At 46.1% G+C, this 22,197-nt stretch overlaps 4 protein-coding genes across 5 annotated transcripts; 2 read left to right on the forward strand and 2 right to left on the reverse strand.

Moving 5' to 3' along the window:
* The first annotated feature begins 384 nt into the window (after positions 1–384).
* kifc1 (kinesin family member C1) lies at positions 385–5,454 on the forward strand. 2 transcript variants are annotated; one of them, XM_029167774.3, is made up of 17 exons: positions 385–534; positions 1,183–1,272; positions 1,423–1,522; positions 1,632–1,685; positions 1,852–1,935; positions 2,017–2,215; positions 2,300–2,465; positions 2,634–2,801; positions 2,937–3,050; positions 3,213–3,299; positions 3,384–3,581; positions 3,731–3,895; positions 3,972–4,110; positions 4,202–4,341; positions 4,451–4,524; positions 4,616–4,691; positions 4,972–5,454. In XM_029167774.3, the coding sequence occupies exons 2-17, from the start codon at positions 1,186–1,188 to the stop codon at positions 5,014–5,016; spliced, it is 1,896 nt and encodes a 631-aa protein (XP_029023607.1). In that variant the 5' UTR covers positions 385–534; positions 1,183–1,185; the 3' UTR covers positions 5,017–5,454. The 2 variants fall into 2 exon arrangements, with proteins under 2 accessions (XP_029023607.1, XP_029023608.1); XM_029167775.3 differs by having other exon boundaries at positions 2,652–2,801.
* A 697-nt stretch (positions 5,455–6,151) lies between these two features.
* zbtb22b (zinc finger and BTB domain containing 22b) lies at positions 6,152–11,569 on the forward strand. Its single transcript, XM_029167767.3, has 5 exons — positions 6,152–6,384; positions 6,805–7,056; positions 7,153–7,833; positions 7,917–8,186; positions 8,277–11,569. The coding sequence occupies exons 2-5, from the start codon at positions 6,805–6,807 to the stop codon at positions 9,177–9,179; spliced, it is 2,106 nt and encodes a 701-aa protein (XP_029023600.1). The 5' UTR covers positions 6,152–6,384; the 3' UTR covers positions 9,180–11,569.
* A 769-nt stretch (positions 11,570–12,338) lies between these two features.
* Positions 12,339–17,226, reverse strand: daxx (death-domain associated protein). The gene is made up of 11 exons (XM_029167762.3): positions 16,912–17,226; positions 15,804–16,069; positions 15,107–15,550; positions 14,730–14,861; positions 14,528–14,644; positions 14,133–14,364; positions 13,726–13,895; positions 13,418–13,565; positions 12,711–13,266; positions 12,517–12,646; positions 12,339–12,443 (listed from the first exon to the last, which is right to left on the reverse strand). Exons 2-11 carry the CDS (start codon positions 16,050–16,052, stop codon positions 12,384–12,386), a joined length of 2,238 nt encoding a protein of 745 aa, XP_029023595.1. The 5' UTR covers positions 16,053–16,069; positions 16,912–17,226; the 3' UTR covers positions 12,339–12,383.
* Positions 17,227–17,778: 552 nt separating this feature from the next.
* Positions 17,779–21,378, reverse strand: tapbp.1 (TAP binding protein (tapasin), tandem duplicate 1). Its single transcript, XM_029167826.3, has 8 exons — positions 21,122–21,378; positions 20,324–20,515; positions 19,667–19,915; positions 19,228–19,587; positions 18,819–19,142; positions 18,643–18,744; positions 18,531–18,553; positions 17,779–18,402 (listed from the first exon to the last, which is right to left on the reverse strand). The coding sequence occupies exons 1-8, from the start codon at positions 21,180–21,182 to the stop codon at positions 18,391–18,393; spliced, it is 1,323 nt and encodes a 440-aa protein (XP_029023659.1). The 5' UTR covers positions 21,183–21,378; the 3' UTR covers positions 17,779–18,390.
* Positions 21,379–22,197: the final 819 nt, after the last annotated feature.

Raw genomic sequence — 22,197 nt, forward strand, 5'->3', positions numbered from 1 at the left:
TGATTGAAAACAAATGTACAGTTCAACCATTGCTTTTTTAGATTTGATCAAATGTAAGACAATAAATGAATCTCAATTTTAGATGCAAAAAAACAGTCCAACCAAATTGAAGCCAAGAAGATGAAGTGATGACATTTTGTTGTTGCAGTGCAGCTTTATTTTTTAGTTCATGTTAACGAAATATGTCATTATTTTCTTTAATTTATTACATTAAGTGACTGCACCCTCCTCTTTTAGTGAGACTATATTTTTTCCAAATCGACGTAACCAACTAGTGAAGTCAAAAATGTTCGATTTAAGACTTCTTTAGTCTGGACGGAGTTACCTGTGCGAACAACGTGCATCCCGCCCACGCGGCGAACTCCGCACATTGTCACAAACATACAAAAACACGGGGGCGGGGTTTGAACTGGTTCGACCAATCGCGACGCGTGGTGCGAAGACCCACCAAAACTGTTCAATTTAAAATTGCAACGGCTGAAGACGTCGCGTCGGAGAGAACTCGTCGAGCGATTTCTTTAGTGACCGCCAAAGGTAATTATTTCTATAAACTGATTTTTCCTTGAGTTTTGATGGATTTAGTAGAGTTGTGTTCAAGAACGATACATTGATACATAAAGCACGGTTATTGTAATTTAGCTTTTATTCTCAGGACGTTAGTGATCACGGACGTTAGCCGATTCAGCGCTAGCTAGCTGCTAAACTAGCAGCTAAAGTTGATCCAGTCGCAGCTTCTTTACAGTCACTTCATATCTAAAATACGTTCTGCACAGTGGCGGCTCTACATGACTAGGTTTTTTCAGCCACTTACCGAACCTGCTCTTCCCGCTAACATCTGCATGAGAATCCGAACTACATTTTGCACATTTGCTGTTTTTGCATCTTGCTGTGTTTTGTTTCTGTTCTGGCAATTGTGGTATCAATAAAGTTTCATCTTGTCTTATGACTTAGAGCTGTTGATCTTTGCTTAACGTCCAAATTATGTGTTAATGTATTTTGGGAAAAAAAAACTGTCTGTGACTGAATATAAAATGCAGTGCAGAGAGACTGGTTAAGAATAATCTCATAACGAACAAAGTATGGTTAGAAAGTTTAAAGAACAGTATGTTGGATTGCTATATAAAACTGTGTCAAGCGTGAGTTACTCTGTTCTGACCTTTTTTTCCATTTAACCATAAACAGATAATGTCCCGTCTTCCAGTTATGACAAGCAAGAGGGTCCTCACAAGCATCAGTAGCTCAGAAAATGGACAGGACTTCGCACCTGCTCAGGTTCTGATCCACAGCTCATCCACTTGTTTACTCAGTGTTGTAATCTATTACTGAAACATGAACTAATCCATGGAGCTCATTGGGAGCAAATTAAGACTGTAAACCTCTTGTGGATTTTTGTAGAAACTCTGTGGTTCCTCTTGTTTACAGAAAAAGAGCCGTAAGGACCCAGAGTCTGTTAAACCTCAGGCAGCAGCAACGATCATTGGCGGCAAGCGGCCCCCCACTGCCGTATCCAGGGCACCGCAGTGTAATTTACCTTCTTTACCCAAATCATAACTTAACTATTCTATTTTCTGGATGCATAGATTTTGGTTTTGATGTTTCAAATCATCAATATTTGTGCATTTCACTCACAGTGAAATCAGTGAGAGGTGCAGGAGCTGCTACTGTAGCCGTGGGTCCTTCCAGAGGTAAGGCCACCTGTCTGTTCAGCTGCTCCAATTACATGAAGAGGCCTTTGGTTTTTAGTATAGAATACATATATAGTAAATATGCATTAATCCTTGGATTTCATCTGAAGCATGAGGGATTATTTTATAGCTCTGGTTGTTAATTTAATTTTTATGTTTCCTTTAGGTGTCCTGAAACCATCCTTTGCTTCAACAGTCACAAAGGGAGGCAATGTGAAGCAGCCTATTGCATCTACTGGCACAAAAGCAGGTGATCAGCATATTCCCCTTTTGCCTTCACAAATATCTGCAGCCTCCTGGAATAAAAGGTGTAACTGATGTTTTTGAACAGGCGCTGGTGCACCCCAGCGAAGGCAAGCATGGGACCTGAAGGGCAAGGTCAGCGACATGGAGGAGAAGATCAGCAAATACCAGACCAGGGTCAAGTCTGTCAACCAGGAGAATGAGGTTCTAAAAGGGTCAGTGACCCAGAGCCAGGTGAAAGTGATTGAGCTGGAGAAGGAGCTTCGTCATCAAAAGAGTCAGATAAGGTGCAAGGACGATTTCAGTCGCTTCTTGTTATTAATAAAAATATTGTTTGTCCATTAAACTTTGTCCTTTTCTATGATTTTCAGCAAATATGAGCTTGAGCTGCAGATTCTGTCAGGGGTTCGTGATGAATTGGAAAAGGTTTCAAGCGATAAGAGCACTCTTCAGAAGGAGCTCTCTAATTTGGAGGGAAAATATAGAGTAATGGAAACTCTCAGAGAGAGCCAGGACATGGAGCTGCAGACTCTAAAGGTAAAAAGTCTGCTACAGTCCAGCAGCTGACACAGACTTTGTAGAATGATGCATTAATGGAGCTATTACCATAATGACTTGCTACAACATGTTATTATCTACTCTAAATGGCCACCCAATGTTCTGAAAGCTCTGCATGTTCAGTGGTTTGGGTTTTCTGTTGTTCAGATGAAGCTGTCGGTGCAGGAGTCGACTCTGAGCAGACTGCAGACGAACCTCAGAGACACCGAGCAGGAGGTCTGCAACCTGAAAGAGACTGTAGCTCAACAGAGCAACGCGCTTCATGTTGGGGAGATGGAGCGAAGACAGCTGCACAATACGATCCAAGAGCTCAAGGCAAGTGGAATGATGGACACCCATTTAGTGACGGGACCTCAAAATCCCTTCAGCTTTCTTTACTCTAAATGACGTTTATATATTTAGGACAAACATTATAATTTAACCTGTCTCTTTTTGTTCATTCCTGGTTAGGGTAACATCAGAGTCTTTTGCCGAGTGAGACCCCTGCTGGGCGGAGGGCTTAGTAAACACATCCAGCTCCCAGTTAATGACACCAAGATGGTAACGCTGGCTAAAACGGAGGAGGTACAGCTCTTGTCTTTGGCTGCTGGATTAACTGCAACCAGCAGTAGGAAATGTGATGCAGTGCTTCTGTCATGTGTAGATAATGTCCATCAGGTCTCTGTGGTGTGACATCAGTGCTGAGATATAAACTGCTTGTTTTAATTCGGCCACTCTTCTCCTCAGTCTCACACAGGAAAAACTGCAGACACTCAGAAGAATTACACTTTCAGCTTTGACCGAGTGTTTGGCCCTCAGACTTCACAGCAGGAGGTACAAATTATAAACTTCATGTCCCAGTTACCAGTAAAGTAACCACCAGCGTGGGTTTATTGACACCTGTCGCCTTGTTTCCAGGTCTTTGAGGAGATCTCTCTGCTGGTGCAGTCGGCTCTGGACGGATACAACGTCTGCTGCTTCGCCTACGGCCAGACAGGCAGTGGGAAAACTTACACCATGGAGGGAGACGAGTGTGACGAGGCCAGAGGTGTTATTCCCAGAGCTGTGCAGCAGATCTTTAAAGCAGCTGAGAAACTGGGGGCTCAGGGCTGGGAGGTTAGTGTGAAGTGAACTAAACTGTCCAAAACATCCCAGGAAAGAAGCTGTTGAGGGATTTATACATGTTTAGTCTTCAACAGACACCTGTGCATCATTAAACACATGATTGATGATGAGATAAAGATGCTTTTGTTTCTCCCCTTCAGTTCACCTTCACAGCGAGCTTTGTTGAGATCTACAACGAGACGTTGCGAGATCTGCTGTATACTGGTAAAGCCAACAAGAGGCCTGAGCACGAGATCAGGAAGTCCAGCAACAACGAGGTGACGATCACCAACTTGACTTATGAGAAGGTCTCCTGCGAGGATCAGGTGAGTTTAGGTTAATCATTCACTGTCATGGCTGAGCTTTTCCCTGGACTGAAACCCTCTGATTCTCCTCCTCCAGGTTCTCGGACTCATCGCGCTGGCAAACCAGAACCGCTCCACGGCCCAAACGGCTCAGAACGACCGCTCCTCTCGCTCCCACTCAGTGTTCCAGCTCGACATCGAGGGAGTGAATCGTGGCAGAGATGTCAAGTGCAAGTGTGAGTACATTCCCACTGATTGTGCCTATCTGATGTTAAAGCACAGTATTGGTATTTTTTTTATTTTTTATCTCAATGTGTGTGTCTGTAGCCACTCTGTGTCTGGTTGACCTGGCTGGCAGCGAGCGAATGGTGAAGAGTCAGTCTCAGGGCGAACGCTTCAAGGAGATGACGGCTATAAACAGCTCCCTGTCCAACCTGGGCATAGTTATTGCAGCGTTGGCCAACAAGGTCTGTAAACGGCTCCATGTGCTCCTTAACAGGCTACAGCCTTCATCTCAGTTCTTTGTCTAATTTTTACCTTTTGCTTGTGATGAACATTGATGTTTGTTTGTTGCAGGAGAGCTACATCCCCTACAGGAACTCAAAGTTGACCTACCTCCTGCAGTGCTGCTTGGGAGGCAACAGCAAGACGTGAGTAGTTCGTCAGTTTGTCTTGGATTCTCATCATTTGATTTCAGTCAAGGACAAGAGTCTAATGAGTTATATTCATCTCTCACCTCAGGCTGATGTTTGTTAACATCGCCCCGGAGCCAGACAGCTTTGGGGAAAGCCTCAATTCGTTGAGATTCGCCAGTAAGGTCAGTGGTTTTTGTCCTGAAGTCCATGTCATTTGACTTTTAACCACAGGGTTGGAAAAAAAAACATGCTGGAAAGTTCATTCTAAAATTCATGAGGAAATTACTTTAGGAAAATATTAATTAAAACCTTTTTTAGATAGATTTTTTTTTGAGAGTTTGTGTTTTAATAGAGTCAAATTGGGAATAAATGAATACTGATGTTTGACATCACTATCAACAGTTTTTGGTATTTTTCTTATGATGTGTGACATTAACCTTTTGCGTTTGCTCCCTTTTACAGGTTAACGACTGTGTCATCGGGACCGCTAGTGCCAACAAAAAGTAGATTTTCAGTTTTTAGAGGCTTTTTAGGTTTCTGACTGGCACAGTATACTGTAGTGTTCAGTTAATAATCCAAATCTATATTCTCAGGGCCTTGATTAGTGATTACTAATAGAGGCATTTTAATATTCCTGTGCTTCTTTTTGAATGATTTAAGTGGATGCTTAAACTGGTGTCACAACTAACTTTGCTTTTTATGTATTAATGGTTTCTTGCCTGATAATTCTCAGGTTGAGACATGTTCTCATAAAAGGACCCATATTAATACTTTTATTGATCTTTCTAGTGAGACGTGTTGGTGAGCGTAGCCTGCTAGTTACTGCCACTGAAAACGTTTGTCTTCATTTATTTGTGTATTTAGCTGCTCAGACGTTTTGTTATTTTCCTGTTTTTACTTTCTGGCCCAACGGCTCCATCAATAAAGACTGGACGTCTATGATTCCTCTGCTGTTCTGTCACTTCCATCTAATGTTAAAGGATTATTTAATTATTTATTTGAATGATTTTGTATGTAAACAAAAAAAGTCGCACGTTTCCAGCTTTTAAAAAAAAGATCAAATCTCCCTCTAACAATTATTCATACAAATGAATGAGTGGGTGTGGAGTCCAGTAAGTTACTCAATGGAATAGGAGAAAAAACGCTTTACAAACTCCTGCTGTTATTTGAAGAGCATTTGTAGCTTCTTCAAAGCCTCGTCAAACCATCTGGGTGGTTTAATATTCACTCTAGAGAATTATAATGACTTTAGGAACACATTGTTGAAGTGTCTTCGCTTTGGTCCTGCAGCCGCCGCCATGTTGGTTTTTATTGTAAGAACATACCCACTTAAAATGCTTGAAAAATGTTTTAATGGCTGTAGTCGACATAGATTTTTCATCCAGATGTTGCGGGATTTATTAGTCAGTTATTATAAGAATGTATTAAATAAAACGCCTTGTGTTCATAACATTTGGTTAATTATGAAAGTGAGTTGAAAGCTAACAGACCGCTTGAAGACTCAACATAAGCTAACGCTCACACTGGACGGAACAAACTGTTGCTAGCATGTAAAAGACGAATAAACCATATTAATAAAACTTTATTATCGTTCCATTTGAAACGGGTCTCCCTTTTTTAATATTTCAGTAGACATTGACGCTTAATTTATTTTTAAATAAATAATTAAATGTATTTTGTGTCGGCCAAAGTCTGGCTCGTCTGTCTGGAGCCGTTAAAGGCGACGCGTCGCTGTCTGCCGCTGCAGAGATTAGATGGAGAAACATTGGACGAAGATGGTTTTTAAAGTTCGGGAGCTGCACGAAGAGGCGGGTCGCGCTGCCGTCGGCTCGGTCGGGCTCTGCTCTCTGGGAGGCTGCGCTGTCAACTGAAACGGTGGGTTCGACGCGGCGGCTCCTGCGGGTTCTGCAGCAGGCTGGTAGCTAGCAGGCTAACAGGCTAACGGACACATCTGTAGCGGCGACCAGCGTGTGCGCGTGTCTGCGGTCTGAGACCTGTAAGAAACCAGGCGGACGTCTTCAGACCGGGGTCATTTCACCTGCAGCTCTGCTTTTGGAGCGTGTCAACAAACAGTCTGTTGATGCTCCACACTCGTGTGGTCAGGGACAGTTTGTGATCACAGGGTTTAATGCTGCAACAAGGTGTTTGTAGAGTGTGAGCAGCAACATGTCCGTCAAACCACCTGTTCGCTGTCAGACCTAGTGAAGGAAGAAGATACAAAATGAGACGTTCTTAATCATAATTCTCCATAGAAACTGCTGACTGACTGACGAGTTGATGATAACTGACCCCCAGATGCAGTCTGTGCCTGTGGAGGTGGGCATCAGCAGCAGCAGCAGCAGCAGCAGCAGCAGCTCAGCCTCTGCCGCCACATCTGGCTCCGTGGTGCAGGTTTGCTTCCCCAGCGCTCAGACCTCGGTGCTGGACAGTCTGAACCGTCAGAGGGAGGACGGCCAGCTGTGTGACCTGTCCATCCACGTCCAGGGCCACGTCTTCAAAGCCCACCGCTGCGTCCTGGCGGCGTCGTCTCCGTACTTCCACGACCAGGTACGAAGGCGCTGCTTGGATCCAGGGTTCAGATCAGAGGGTCATAACTAGTTTCTAAATGTTTCACGGCAGCGCCTTGTCCCCCACCTGTTCCAGGTCCTCCTGAAGAACATGTCCAGCGTCTCCATCCCCGCCGTCATGGACCCGCTGGCGTTTGAGAGCGTGCTGAGCTGCGCCTACACCGGGCGGCTCCGGATGCTGCGCGACGACATCGTGAACTACCTCACCGTGGGCAGCGTGCTCCAGATGTGGCACATCGTGGACAAATGCACCGAGCTGCTGAAGGAGGGCCGTGCTACTGGGGGAGGGGGGGGCAGCGGCGGGGGAGGGGGCGCGGGGCAGGACGGAGCCGGTGCCGGAGGACGCGGCTGCAGCAGCAGCCACACGGACGGCGCCGCCGGTGGAGGTCCGGCTCAGGTCGCGGGGTCCAATGAGCCCCAGCGCGGCCCACCACCGCCCAGCCGCCTGTCGGTGGGTGAGAGCCAGTCCCCCAGCAGCACCAACTACTTCAGCCCCAGGGACGGGAGCAGCTTTGGGAGTGGAGCAGCCGCAGCTGGAGCTTCAGTGGACGGAGGAGTGGCCAGCAACACCCCCTACTGCACCCCGTCAGGAGGAGAGGAGGCCTTCCTCATAGAGGAAGAGGAGGAGGAGGAGGAGCTGTTCCACCACCAGAGGAAGAGAGGACAAGGAGTCGGCAGCAGGAGGAGGAAGAAGATGAGCTCCGCGTCGGAGCAGGAGGTCGGGGTCAGCGACAGCTTCGGCGTCTCCTCGTATCAGGTGAGAGTCCGGCGCCGACGCAGCTTTAGGTCCAAGTTAGAACCCGACTGTGTTTAAGGACGTAAACACCCTGTTCACCGCAGGACGGAGACGAGGCGGCGCCGCCTCCCAAGCGTCCCACCTACAGCCAGCCCAGCATCATGCCCCGCAAGCAGTGGGTGGTGGTGAAGGCTGAGCGCACGGAGGACGACCTCATCGTGGTGTCGGGGGAGGAGGAGGAGGAGGACGAGGACGACCGGGAGCTGGAGCTGGCGCTGGTCCGAGAGCGGGAGCGGAACCACTTCAACATCTCCAACGTCAGGAGCCTTTCTGCCGAGTTGGGAACCAGAGCCGAGGCCGACGTGGACTCACAGGTGAGTCAGAGTGTGACGCGTTCCCACCTCCTCAGCACCGGAGGAAGCAGAGTGTTCGGTACCGTTTGGACTCATCTGGTGTCTCTGCAGGTCGACTACTGCCAGTCTTCAGAAGACTACCTCAAGTTTGAAGGCGGTTTAATGGAGCAGACGCTGGCTCAGCACCTTCACGACAGCGCTGCGGGTCAGAACCAGAGCGCCAACCGGGCGGTGTCAGCGCTGCTGGGTCAGGTCCAGTCCGCAGCCACGGCCCGGGCCCAGCTCTTCCCTCTGGACATGCAGGGGAACCAGATCCTCCTCTACAGCCAGTCCCTGGACGCCGCCCCCCCCCTGGGGGTGGCAGCTGGAGTGATGGGAGGGGGTCCGTTCAAAGGGCCCAGCCTGGAGCACGGCGCCGTCCACCTGTCGGCGCCGGGCGGCCCGGGAGTGGACGGCGTGGACCCCGGAGGCTCCAACGGCGGCGCCGGAGGTACAGGCAAAGTGTTCATGTGTCACTGTGGGAAGACCTTCACCCACAAGAGCATGCGGGACCGGCACATCAACATGCACCTGGACCTGAGGCCGTTCCACTGCCCCGTCTGCGCCAAGAAGTTCAAGATGAAGCACCACCTGACGGAGCACATGAAGACGCACACGGGCCTCAAGCCCTACGACTGCCTGGGCTGCGGCAAGAAGTTCATGTGGCGCGACAGCTTCATGCGGCACCGCTCGCACTGCGAGAGGCGCGGGGGGGAGGGGGGGAGGAGGGGAGGCGAGGACGGGCCAGAGGGGAGGTCCTCCCCCCACCTCCTCCTGTCTGCGGGTGAGGGAGGGAGGGCAGCGGGACCCGGCTCTGCAGCAGGAAGCAGCAGCAGCGTGGGCGGCGCCGGGTCGCTGCTCGGGGCCGTCCAGAGTCCGGCTCAGGGTTCTGGGATGTTCGGGGGTCTGGGTTTGGGCCGGAGCGTCAGCGACGAGGACGTGTGTGAAGTTGGCGCCAACAGCAACGTGACCTAAACCCTGACGTGTGTCACGGTGAGTGGGTCAACGGTGGAGTTCTGGTTCCTGGTCGGGAACCAGATCGCGGCTCCACAGACGTTACGAAACCTGCCTCAGATAAATGGACCTTTAGTCTCAGTCAGTTTGATCTAGTTCTCGTTAAAGTTGAGTTCTGTTTGTGAGGAGAGAAACTAAAACCTGAACAAACTCTTCCCGTCTGTGCCAACGTTTTGATCACTAGTGTAGAAAACTGGCTGAGTTGATGCAGTGTTGATTCACTTCATTTACATGAACCACGCGTCTGCAAAGACAAACTGAACATGGAGGATTTTAACTGATGCGTCTCTTCCTCCACCATCAGCTGAGCCACGTTCAGATGTTCACCTACAAACCATCACATCAGTCATTTAGTGTTTCCTCAACGCGTACAACATCAACACAGTCGACACTAAATCTGCCAATTCCTCCTTAATTCGATCCAAACACAACACAAACAACTTGAATCTCTGCTGTGATTTTCCCTGAATCACTTTGTTGTTCTGATGCTTTAGGTCGTTTCTCATACGTGGTGTAAATGTCTAGAAATGCAGAATATGTTGAACTAAATGAAGTAAGGACGGTGTCGATGCTCTACAGCATATAGTTCACAGACCTCCACTGAATGAATAGAAAATTATTCTAGCTCTACTTTATTAATAAAGAACAGTTTTAAGTGTAGCTACAGGAGCCACGTGACCTTTGACCTCCTGAACATGTGTCACGTCTTCAGAGGTTTTTGTTTCCCTGGAGCAGATGGAGTGAGTTCTACCTTCTGTGAAGGTTTTATGTTCAGGTTCACGGCTCTGCGTTCAGTGACCTGTAGAGCTCCAGTGTTTTCTGTCTGTGGTTCCACTTCTCCTCCCGTTTCTTTACTGGTTTTACTGGTAAAGAGCATCAGGGAAACACTGGAGAGAGACTGAACAGGAATCAGCTTCACTGGTGGTAAAGTTGTGTTTATACTCGTCAGAGACAGAATCAAAGCTCCAATCATTTCTATTTTTATGTCTAACATTGAAATAACGTTTATTTACTTCCATCAGGTTTAACCTTCATCATGGAAACATGACGCACAAAGAGTAAACCTGGATTTAAGCAGAAGTTTAAACATGTTGGTTAAGTTCATAACACAAACGTAAAAAGAAATGCTTTCTTTTCATACGAATATTAAAATATAAAAATAAGACATTTGTTTTGTTTGAAGAGTCATAAGATTTAATTTTCTATCTTTGTAGATTTAACGTTGTGCAACTACACAACATTTCTGACTTAAATAAGATTTACCTACAAAACCTCAAGATTTCATTCAAGTGTCAGTGTTAAATATCAAACAATCTGCACGGTTCCTGTGGATCCTGTAAAACCGTGTTCAAAGCAGGAAGTATATTTCATGTGATTGTCCTTTATAGATATTAAACTCTGAGCTGCAAACCTCTAAACATTGAATTAATGATCAGCAGCAACCACTTCCACTCTGACCTCCAGCTGCTTCCTGTACGTTATTCACTTTAAAGGCTCAAAGCTGCTGCTGAAAACCAGACGACGGTCCTTCATTATTTTTGTATATTCCATAAACTGTTACATCAAGTCCTACGTGTTCTAATTGACCAGTTGATTGTTGAAGTTATCGTCAGACATTTTTATGTAACGTGGTACTAACGTGTTAAACTACATCAGTATTTACCTCTGCTCTGTATCACAGGACATTATTAAATTATTTGGTGCAAACCTGATGTTTGTCTTTCGTAGATGCTCCAGTGTTTAACTTTACTTCACTTTAAACAGAGCCGTTAGCTGGTCCAGTGGTGCTGGTTCTGGTTCTGGCATCACACACACAAGTGTTTCAGCTCATGACTTTCTGAAGTCATGAAGTTCTGGGCTGTTAATGTGCTGAAATGTTGTTAGTTGCAGCCTAAATACATGGTGGAGTCACAGGTTTTGGCTCAGACGCTGAGTTACTGTTGTTTAGTTTCACCTCTTTTTTTACAACAGGGAAGATCCCATTTAAAAGCATTGATATTAATAATGGGTCATCGTGCTATTTAAGAATCCTCCCTAACAACAAACTGCTTTGTGTGTTTTACATCAAGAACTGAGTGAAATCTTTACCGAAAGACAAACCTTTTGTTTATAACAAAATTAATCATTTATTATTAAAAAGGAAGCAAATCACAGTGAATGACTGAGAAACACGGCCCCACAGATCATAACGACAGGAACCACGTTTCAGGAAACAGAAATGGAACTTAGGTGAAACACAGATTTAACCGAAGGCAGACGCTAAAAGCTGATTTCAAACCTTCATCTACCAGAACCAGCTTTAACCAAGGGAGCAAAACATGGAGAAAATAAATGGATGCTGGAGCTTCTGGTGCTAAATGATTCCTAACTGTGTGTTTGCACAGAGATTCATAATTAACATTATTGAGGATGTTTCACTTACTGTCTACGGTCGACTGCTGACTCCAGACCAGCCAGAGGCAGCGAGTAAACCTCAGTCAACTGGATCCTGTTTGTCACTAAAGCCTTTGCTTCCTTCCTGTGTGGCTCCAAACACAGTTTACTCTTTATATCAGTGATTTAGACGATCACAACAGGACGGACGCTGAGACAGAAGAACGTCTGCTGAGCTAAGATGGATGTTAGGATGTTTGCAGCAACCTCAGATGTGAATGAAGAAATGTCTGCTTGTTTTTAAAGCTGAAAAACAAGCTTGAAGAGAAACAAGGAAAAGCAGTTCTCACAAATACAGTTCACACGTCTCCAGTAGAAAGCTCACCTCATTCACCCAGAGCATCATAAATAGCAACAGTTAAAAGTGTAAACAATGTTGTGTTATTTAAACCACAACTTCCCTCCACTTATGAAAAGACATAATTAAAACAGGCTTTGAAACAACCTAACTTTCCGGCCGAGTCTCGGAACCTGCTCAGTTCAGTGTTCAGGCACTGGGTTCTAAGTAGGAACACTGAGGTTCTGGTTCAGCTCCGCGTCAACATCAGTGTTGTTTCTCAGACTCCAAACTTTCCTGTAAATGCTTTTTACAAAAACACGAGTCTTGGCTTTAATTTGAAATCAAGTAATAAAGTATTAAATCCATCGTTTTCCTCTTTCTGCATTTGTAAAATCTGGGATTGTCTGTTTGGGGCCGTCTCCATGGAAACGTGTGCTTTGAGATGCTGACGGTCATTCTGAGTCTGACAGGACGATGATCTCATCGGGGTCACACTGCGTGGCCACGTTGACCTGGACACAAACATGTTCAGTTCTCACTGTGATTGACTGCGTGACCGCTCATTTACCACGCGTGTCGTCTCACCTTGTTTTTCTTGGGAGGAGGCGTCGTCTGCGAGCTGCTGACCTGCTGCTGGGTGGGACTGTCGGCCTGCGTGGACTCAGGTGGAGAGCTGCCCATGACGACGCCCATGTCCAGAGGGATGTCAACGTCACTGAGAAGGAAGAGGCGGGTGAGCAGAGTGAAGGAAGGAGACGGCGCTCCTCATTCTCACCCACCTGTTGTCACAGATGATCGTGTGCCGCGTTTTCTTGGAGCCGTCTGACGTCTGATCCTCTCTCTTCCTCTTGTGGCTCCTCGTCGTTCTGGAGCCGGGCGGTGGTGACGTACCGCTGGTGGTCTGAGTGGAGCATTTTTCCACAGTCACTGCTGGTGGCGTGTGTGAAGACACCCCGTTGGCTACAACAGGAGGAGCTGCGTGTTCCAGCGTATCAGAGTCTGGGTTGGAGGAACCGAGCAGCTCCTCGGGTCCTGCGGCGCTCCCATTAGACAGCGCCCCCTGGTGGAGGTCAGTCTGCATGGGCTCTGACTGGCTGGGACTGTCTGTGGAGGAGGGGGGGTCGGACAGAGCAGAGGTCTGGGACTTGCTTCCGTCAGACAGAGGACTGACTCCACTCGTGACCGGTTCATCATCATCATCTTTAACACTTGCCTCCTCGGCTGCAGAAACGCTTCCTGACGGCTCGTCTGCCTGATCCTCCTTGTTCTCAGCATCATCTGCCTGCTCCACCTCGTTACTGTCATCTTCCTCATCATCATCATCATCATCATCATCTACAGTCAAAAGAAAGTTTATATTGATGGACTGTTCACAGGCTTTAAATTAAATACTGGTCTGTCGACCTTCTGCTTCCTGATTATTTTAGGACTTAAGCCTGAATTTACCACAACAACATTGTTAAATGAAACACTGCTCTGCTCTGACCTGCTCCTTCCTGTTGAGTACTGGCTTTAATGTCGTCCTCTATGTCCGGGTCTGATGATTCATCTTCCTCATCATCCTCATCTTCATCCTCCTCCTCTGCTGCTCCATTGACTTCTTTATCATCTGCACCTTCTCCTGATTTATTGCCCTAAAAATAGGAAAAGGGAGAATCAGACAGGGGAAGAACACCAAACACACATTCCTCTGACGCTACATCACAAATGTTTGGGAAGAGGACAGGAATAGTCACTATACTAATCATATTGTTTATTGGACAGGGTGAGTTTTATGAAGCTGTGCTCTGGTACCTCCTTCCCCTTGGTGCTTTTCTCCAGGCGTTTCTGCCGCTCCAGCTCGGCTGCGTCTTCCTGTTTGGTGGCGTACTTCGTGATGACTTCCTCCAGACGGGACAGAGCCACTTCCCTGTTGGAGCGTAGCTGTCGCAGCAGGGAGGGGTCCGATAAAGCCGGGTCTGCGGCTTGCAGGGTAAGAAAAGATCGAAGGCATGAGAACAAGTATAACATCTAAAAGAAGCATGAGATAAGAACTGATAATGGGGACAACAAAGTATTTTATGTTGTTATGTTTCATTAGCGCTCAAGTTTGTTCTGTTTTCTAATCCAGAAAACAAGATATTCATATTGGGTGTATTTAACTGTCTTCATTAAAACCTGTGACTCTGTAACAATTCAGGACTTACAGGCTGAACACTTACTGGGTTTGTAGGGGTCAGTGAGACGAGAGCCGAAGTTGAAGGCCAGGTCCAGCTGCCGTCTTTCCTGCAAGAGCTTCGCGGTTTCCCTGAACGCCTCCTCTGCGATCTGGTTCAGCTGTTTTCTGATCAAACACAGGTTGTGGCGCTCATTCATACGCAGCACCAGCTGGTGGATGTCTTGGTAGTCTGGAGGGTTCATACGAGCCTCAGGACTGTTGATGAAACGTTCAATCTGAAAGAAATGGAATGACGTAGAGCATATATTCATATCACAACCACAGACGTGTGTGTGTGTTTATCTAGGAAGATACAAATATGGATTAAACATTTAAAATACACAGAAGTTTAATGACACAATTGTGGCTTAAAGAGGAGAGTGTTGTTGTCTCTCTCACCCTCTTGTTGATCTCCGGGTAACGAGTGCCTTCATAGCGGATCCTCTGCTCAATGACTCGACCGGTTCGAGTGCTGCAGCCCTTTAGTTCACACAGTTTGTCGTAAATCTTCATCATCTGGAACAGAGAGTCATTTAATGTCATGTAATGTTTCTGTGGAGATTGCTTTTCTAACCCAAATCACACTGAATTCCAGCCTGACCTTGCGTTTGAGCTTGTGCTCCTGGATGTATAAGGAGTCCTCAGCTTCCAGGTCGTCCAGGCTGAGCTCAGCGTTCTGAAGGCGGAAGATCTCGTCATTGTACACCTTCAGCAGGTTCTCCAGGTACGCGATCTGGGACAGGGCAGTGTGTTTGGTGTATTTACTCTCTTATTCGATCAGACAAACGTATTTATTACCTATTAATTAAAAAATAGCTGTGTTTTAATAAGTGTGCTTTAAACATCTTCTGCTAATGATGCATAAAATTGTCACAATACTGAGGCAACAGCTGAATATATAGGGAAAACCCTCTACTTATAAAGGTTGTCATCACCTAAAACCAACACTAGCCGTGTGTACCAGTGCTCATCTCTAACCTGCTTCCTGGACGCCCTCTTCGCTTTCCTTTCTGCTGTCTGGTTACTCTCGTTATTGTCCTCCTGCAGCCCTGAGGTGGAAGGTTGCTCATCTTCAGCTGCCGGTTTCTCCTCCTTCTCATCATCCGTCTTACCTTTAACCTGCTCTTTATTTTTGGGCATAACAGAGGTAGACTGAGGAGAACTTGATGATGAGGTAGAAAGATCAACCTTTGTGAGGGTCTGCCTCTTCTTGGCCGCATGCTGCTTGAGTACAGTGCACAGTTCATTGATGTAGACGAAGGTTTTCGAGTGCTTGGCCTGAACCCGAGTCAGGCAGCGTCCCAAAGTGTTCCTGAACTCCACGGACAACAGATACTCAGGGGAGGCCTTTTCATGCTTGGTTTGGAGGAAGGTTAACACCTCTGGGCAGTCCTCGGTGAAAGGGGAGCAGTGTGCCACAAACTGAAATCCAGAGGGAGTAAATAAAGGCAAGAGTGAGGTGCAGGATACAAACATATATTCAATCAGAATGTGATGGGTTTTAACAGACTTGGCTTTAAAAGCAATGCTTACATTTATCAGTCATTTATCAACAGTTTCCAGTGTAATTCAACCTCATCAGTGTCAGTGTCAATACATGAGTGATGTATTACACTGAATATTTGCTTATAGATGTTTTGGCCTGTGGGCAAAGAGACTCCTAACTTAAACTCACCTCAGCAAACAACCTCTGATTCTCTGCTTCCAGAACATTTTCACTTTTCTTAGTTGAGGCAAAAGGCGACTGTGTCACGTGGGTGGGGACTGACTGCTGAGCTCTGACGGGCGACGCAATTTTGTTTTGATGTTCAGAGGATGAGTTGGGAAAGACACGTGAGGCTTGAGGACTCTCCAATTCAGCATCATCATCATCATCATCCAGAACAATAATCTTATCTGCCATCGAGGCAGGAGCCACTGCCATCCGGATGCCTTGGTTTCCTGTTGGCACAAAAAAATTAGTCTGTATCCATTAAACCGAAGGTTCAGGACCAAGAATCTAGAGGTACAACCTTGAGAAAAGGCAGACGACGAAAGAAAAAAAATGACAAAGTATTAAACGTGCTTGTTTTTAACTTTTTTTGTCAATAATGACTTCATAGTGTTAAAAGAGGAACCATGAGATCAAGGGTAAACAAGAATGTAAATGTAATTGTATGTAATAATAAGTTCCATGTACCCTGCCTCTCGTCCATAGCCAGCTGGGTTAGGCTCCAGTACCCCCGTGACCCCGCATTAAGGAATAAGCGGCTTGGAAAATGGATGGATGGAATAAGTTCCAGTATTCACTGGATGCTTCTACTTAAAAGTGAGTAATTATGTCACTTTTGTCTTTAATATTAATAGATGGATAATAACAATTCCTGGTCAGCTTAAACATTAAACGTCTTGTTACACCTTCCATCAAAACCTTGGCTGAAGAAGAAGGATCTTGTCTGTTGGATCAGTTCTGAACTGACCCAGGACATCACAGGACCTGTTCGGGTTCGGGCTGACTAAGGTTCCGTTCCCCTGTTAGGAAGCGTTCTTTAGTATCACGTCCTCACTTGTACCCCTTGTATTACCACAGAACCTCGATCATATAAATATGATCCCTTGCTACTTCATCCGTGGACACAACATTAGCTGTGTAACATCAACAGTCTGTTGTTTACGGTCTGAGAAACGTAACCAAGTTCCTCTAACGTCCCCTGATAGTGAAACAAAACACACCGAACATTACAAAGCAGAAACCAGTTTAACTCAGTCAGAAGAGCTGGAAGAGACCCGGCAGAGATACTCACACACACTGGCCTCCTGGTTATGAACTGTCTGACGTGAAACGTCCGAAAATGAAGCTCCACCACGACGCCTCATTAAAACACTGTGGAAGAGTTAGCTAATTTTAGCATCAGATGCTAGTCAACGTAGACTTCGCTAAGTAAAAAATAACAAACAGGGACAAAGCTCGCGATATTTTTGTTTGTGTTACATAAATTAAGTTGCCAAAGAAACACGCTTCCACCGGGAGCTTCAGCGTCCCACTAACTTTCTCTTTACTGGGATAATGGTATTTAACTTGGCTAGCTACGGCACCTTAAGATCTAGATAAAAAAATGTACCCGCGGCTAAAACGCGCACGCGTCAAAGCACATGATTGGTTAATGCACGGTTTGGCGTCAGTAACGACGTTCGCCATTGGATCATTTGCTCCTTTTACTCATCACTGATAGATTTTGGTTTTGTTCTCTTCAACAGCCAGGAAGAAGAAACTTTAAAATATTAAATAAATATATAATTAAAATTAAAGTATAAAAACCAACATTTGAACCAAAGCTATTAGTAAATACATAAAGAATTTATGTAATTGTAATAATAGTTTGCAACCCATGGACAGTTGGTGGTGTTATGTGTATAGTTTATATAGTAGTCTAAAATAATTAACACATCAAATAATTGTACAGTAAAATATGGTCTTGGTCAAATATATTATGTCTATTTAGGGTCTAATATACATTTACATATATACTATTCTACTGTTCATTTAGGATGTGCTTTTGTTTTATACCCTTTCCACTTTATTATTTCAGTTTTCTCTGAACAATGTGGCACACCTGCCTGGTAATCAGTCATAATAAATATGATCAATAAACAAGAAACTGGAGTCAATATATTAGACAATTATTCATTTTATTAGCTTCTTAAAACTTCACATATAAAGCAGACTTTGTATTGTAATTTAACTTCTGGTACAAATTGTAAATCCTTGAATGTTGCATTTGTTGCAGACCATTTTCTTCACATTTCTACGTAATGTGTATTTTTACTCTAGAACAGGTTGTTGATCTAATATTTGTATGGGCATATTGATTTGTACATACATACATAAAACCACATGTGAACATCCCCTCAATGCACACACATAAAAAGAAATAAGGAAAATACAAAAACCTCTGATCTCTATACATACACAGATTTGACTGCGATAAATGAAACACACACGCACACACACATACACACACACAGGTCACGTTACATGACAACATCAGGTTTAAGAAGTTAAGAAAAATTATTACAACTCGTATAAACAAATTCTCCAGCAACATTTCCTCACCTGCTATGACCATTAAAACACAGGAGTTAAAACTAAATGAAAACAACGACCAGGCAGGAACCAGTGGATCTGCATAAAAATTCAAGATTCATAGTTATGCTGAAAAACACAACTATGTGCATGAGCGGGTGGAGGACTGGTTCTGGTCCCTTCCAGGACGACCCAGTCCTCACTTCTCCTTCTGTAAAGACAATAAAGTGATGTTATTCTAGAATATAAATCTGAGTTGGGCTCTAAAATCTAGTAAACAACCACCAGTTTAAACACATTCAAACTGTGTTATGAGTATTAGTATTTTTAATAAATTACCTTCTCTGGTTTCTCAGCCTCATCTGATCCAACAAAGAGAAACAGAAACAAACTCTTAGACACAGAGCTGAAATAAAGCTTGTTCTTCTCACTACTTCTGTTTATTTCCTACCTGAGCTGGTGAATGTCCAGGAGACAAACTTGATGAGCCCGTACAGAACCAGCGCCACCCCAACCATGGCCATGGAGTCTTCAATGGAGGGAATGCTGAACCCTGAGACGACACAAGGCAGCATTTAACGGGCTGATGTTTAAGCCTGTCGACCCATTTGAGTCGCTCTCATTTACCGATGATGTTGAGGGCAGCGCCGACCCGTCTGGTTCCGCCCGCGTGCACGGCCACGCAGACCACCTCCCCTCCTCGGCCCAGGTCCAGCTTGGACGTGTCCAGCTCCAGCCGGGTCGTCTGGCTGTAGGTGCCGTCCCAGGCCTGTCTGTGGCCCGTCACGCTGCTGGGGCCCAGGGGCCGGGTCTTCCCATCAGAACCTCTGAACTCCCAGCTCAGCTCCAGGGAGAGAGGAGCGAAGCCGGACGCCTCGCACTGGACGGACAGAACCTGTCCGGGCACGAGGAGAGGCAGAGGGGCCGGGTGGATGGAGAGAGACGGAGGCTCTGCACGATGGAGGACAAATGAGGACGGTTCTGATCACTCTGCAACTGCTCCAGCACCTTCATTACAGCTCAAACCGCGTCTCACCCACGATCTCCAGGTCCAGCGCCACCTGGGCCAGCAGGTACGGCAGGTACACGGTGCAGATGTACGTCCCGGAGTGACGCACCTTGGCCTCGTCCAGCAGCAGCGAGGCGTTTCTGTGCGCGTGCAGCGCCTCGATGTCCAGCGAGGCTCCGTCCTCCTGCGTATCCGCCAAACGGTCCGACTTCCCGTCGTACGCCAGAACCAGCCGGCCCTCGCCTCTGAACTGGTACCGCCACTCTACGGCGAAACCGGACTGGGCCAGAGGAGACGAGGAGTCCACCCAGAAGCCACAGTCCAGCTGGACGGGTTCACCGAGCCGGGCCTGGACCGAGACGGTTCTGCTGCTCACAGTCAGAACCACTGAGGACCAACAGAGGGACAGAGTGAAGCCAGCAGGTCCAAACACCAGCAGCCGTGTTCTGCTGAGGTGAGTCGTTACCACTCTGCTCCTTGGTTCCGGTGGGAGCACGCGTGATGCTGGAGACGCACACCTGCCTGTCCAGTCCCTGCAGCGCCGTGGAGAACCAGTCCGCCTGCAGGTACACGGGGCTCAGAGCCGACGCTGTGAGAGCAGCCACCCAGCGGAGGCCGGACGGCTGCGGCAGGAACGGGTTGATCTCACAGAGAGGCTTCAAGATGGAGCCTCTGGGAGCGATGAGGGAGCGGTGGCAGAGAGAGGCAGCGGGGTCTGAGGACAGAGGGGTCAGAGGTCACGCACACACACATGCACGCACACAGTAACACACGCATGCACACACACGCACGCACGCATGCACACACACACACACACACACGTACACAAACAAACACACACACACACACACGCCCGTGTACACACACACACACACAGTAACGCACGCACACGCACAGTAACACACGCATGCACGCACACACACTTACAAACACACACACACACACACGTATTCACATACGTACACAAACAAACACGCACACACACTAACACATATACACACACTCACACACACACAGACACACACACGCCCGTGTACACACACACATACACACACAGTAACGCACGCACACACACACAGTAACACACACACACACACATACACACGCACATACACTGACCTACCTGTAACCCAGTAGACTCTCTCAGGGCTGATGTCAGCTGGAGCTCGCTGGGACTCATCTCTGTCTGGATCGGTTCTGATCCGGATCAAGGACTTCTCCTGTGTTGTAGCAGCAGTGAAGCCTCCTCCTCGACCCGACTCCTGCACAAACCAGCACTCCAGCACCGGACACGTGCTGCTGCTGCCGCTGGAGGCTTCAGACCACATATTGAATGATAGATTAAAACGCTCAGGTTCAGTGTCAGCACTTAAATATTACACAAATATTATATATAAAACTATATATAAAAAATAAAACTATGATTTTTACTACGTTTGAACACATCACACCATACGCTTTACAAATAACCTGTACTTACAGATCACAGACGTTAAATGCGGTTGTACATGAATAACAGATGATTAATAAAGCGTTTGTGTGACACGTCAGAGTCTTAAACGAACTTCGGCTTCTATAGCACACACAGAGACTCATCTATTATTCTAATAGTATGTATAAAAAGGTTGGTCATCACTTCTGTCTGTCTGCAGGTTTTAGCGCATATGGCTTTTACATTTTTTATTATCTTTATGTATTTGCACGTGGCCTTGGTCAATATTCTTCAAACATGTAACATGCTGCAATCAACTGCTAATGATTCACACATTTTACACGTTGCACACGTTCACCAACCTCTAACACTCAGATCATAGCGTTACTGTAAACGTACTGTACATAATAACTTCTACATCACATCAGATTAAACTGATCTCTGCCCGTAAATTGTAGAAGTAAAGCAAACACATTCACTTTACTTTACCTCGGATGAAACACGTTAATGCGACGAGAGACAGTTTGTAGATGGTGGAAAACTCCGTCATGACTGCGTCCAAACTACTGCTGCGACTGAACACGGTTTAACACGGTTTAACACGGGTTAACACGGTCTAAACACCTTTAGATCACAGTTTAACACGGACTAGACACGGTTGGATCACTGTTGTATGATCGCTGGTTTTCCCCATAAATCCAGCTACTGTTCTTTTACTTTCACATACGCAGCCGGTATTTTCATATTTACATGTAAATACACAGTCCCACCGCTAGATGGCGCTGTCTGAGCGACAAAAACGTTTCTCTGCTGCCTTGTCTCTAAATAAATATCCAAAAAACTAAAGCTGCTGAGAGTGTGACAGGGTTTAATGCAGCTTGAACCATTAAACTCAGAAACAGTTAAACTGAAGTGGACAAAGGGCTGCACGTTGTATTGAACAGGATCCAGTCTGCGAGAGAAAAGGTCACATGAGGACAAGACAAACAGAAACTATGAATGTTGAACAATGTCCTCACGTTCACAGACTGAGCTCTGGTTTTATCTACGGCCTTTTTGCATTAACAGCAACTACATCATCTGTGTCTGAAGAGAAATGCTGTGGGAGCATTTTCTGTTTCAAGCATTTAATTTCACTGAACACATCTAGTGTCCACCTATATTTACCACATAGACTATTCTGTTCACGTTCTGTTTATGACACTTTATTCTACAATGGCTGAAGGTTTTATTTCCTTTGACTGTGTTGCTCCTCTAGAATGTGATCAGATAGACTTTCTTTCATCCCAGACTCGGTTCTGGCTGGAAGCTAAAATCGGAGTCTCATTCCAGGACTCACTGTCATAAACACTAAAGTGAAACCTAAAACACGGACATGTGCAGTCTTCATCCAGATGTGGCGCTAGAGAGTCGTCCAGCTCTGAGGAGAAGCCCAGACAGAAAAAGTATGCTATGAAAATACTCCGCAGTATTAAAGTGTAGGAAAATGATATTTCTGATGAGGACAGCAGAGGTTCTGATGTTTTTTGCATCTAACTCTTTTGTGTGTATCATCAGTGAGATAT

This window comes from Betta splendens, chromosome 11 (genome assembly GCF_900634795.4).
Source record: "Betta splendens chromosome 11, fBetSpl5.4, whole genome shotgun sequence".
Taxonomy (NCBI): domain Eukaryota; kingdom Metazoa; phylum Chordata; class Actinopteri; order Anabantiformes; family Osphronemidae; genus Betta; species Betta splendens.

Coding starts and splice junctions, on each gene's coding strand:
- daxx (XM_029167762.3), bottom strand. CDS start 16,052: ATGGCAGTGGCTCCTGCCTCGATGGCAGATAAGATTATTGTTCTGGAT. Junction 15,551..15,803: donor ATCAGAGGTTGTTTGCTGAG/GTGAGTTTAAGT, acceptor TCTGGATTTCAG/TTTGTGGCACACTGCTCCCC. Junction 14,365..14,527: donor ACCCGGAGATCAACAAGAGG/GTGAGAGAGACA, acceptor CATTTCTTTCAG/ATTGAACGTTTCATCAACAG.
- tapbp.1 (XM_029167826.3), bottom strand. CDS start 21,182: ATGACGGAGTTTTCCACCATCTACAAACTGTCTCTCGTCGCATTAACG. Junction 19,916..20,323: donor GAGAGTCTACTGGGTTACAG/GTAGGTCAGTGT, acceptor CTCTGTCCTCAG/ACCCCGCTGCCTCTCTCTGC. Junction 18,554..18,642: donor CTGGACATTCACCAGCTCAG/GTAGGAAATAAA, acceptor TTGTTGGATCAG/ATGAGGCTGAGAAACCAGAG.
- zbtb22b (XM_029167767.3), top strand. CDS start 6,805: ATGCAGTCTGTGCCTGTGGAGGTGGGCATCAGCAGCAGCAGCAGCAGC. Junction 7,057..7,152: donor CTCCGTACTTCCACGACCAG/GTACGAAGGCGC, acceptor CACCTGTTCCAG/GTCCTCCTGAAGAACATGTC. Junction 7,834..7,916: donor TCGGCGTCTCCTCGTATCAG/GTGAGAGTCCGG, acceptor TGTTCACCGCAG/GACGGAGACGAGGCGGCGCC.
- kifc1 (XM_029167774.3), top strand. CDS start 1,186: ATGTCCCGTCTTCCAGTTATGACAAGCAAGAGGGTCCTCACAAGCATC. Junction 1,686..1,851: donor AGCCGTGGGTCCTTCCAGAG/GTAAGGCCACCT, acceptor TGTTTCCTTTAG/GTGTCCTGAAACCATCCTTT. Junction 1,936..2,016: donor ATCTACTGGCACAAAAGCAG/GTGATCAGCATA, acceptor GTTTTTGAACAG/GCGCTGGTGCACCCCAGCGA.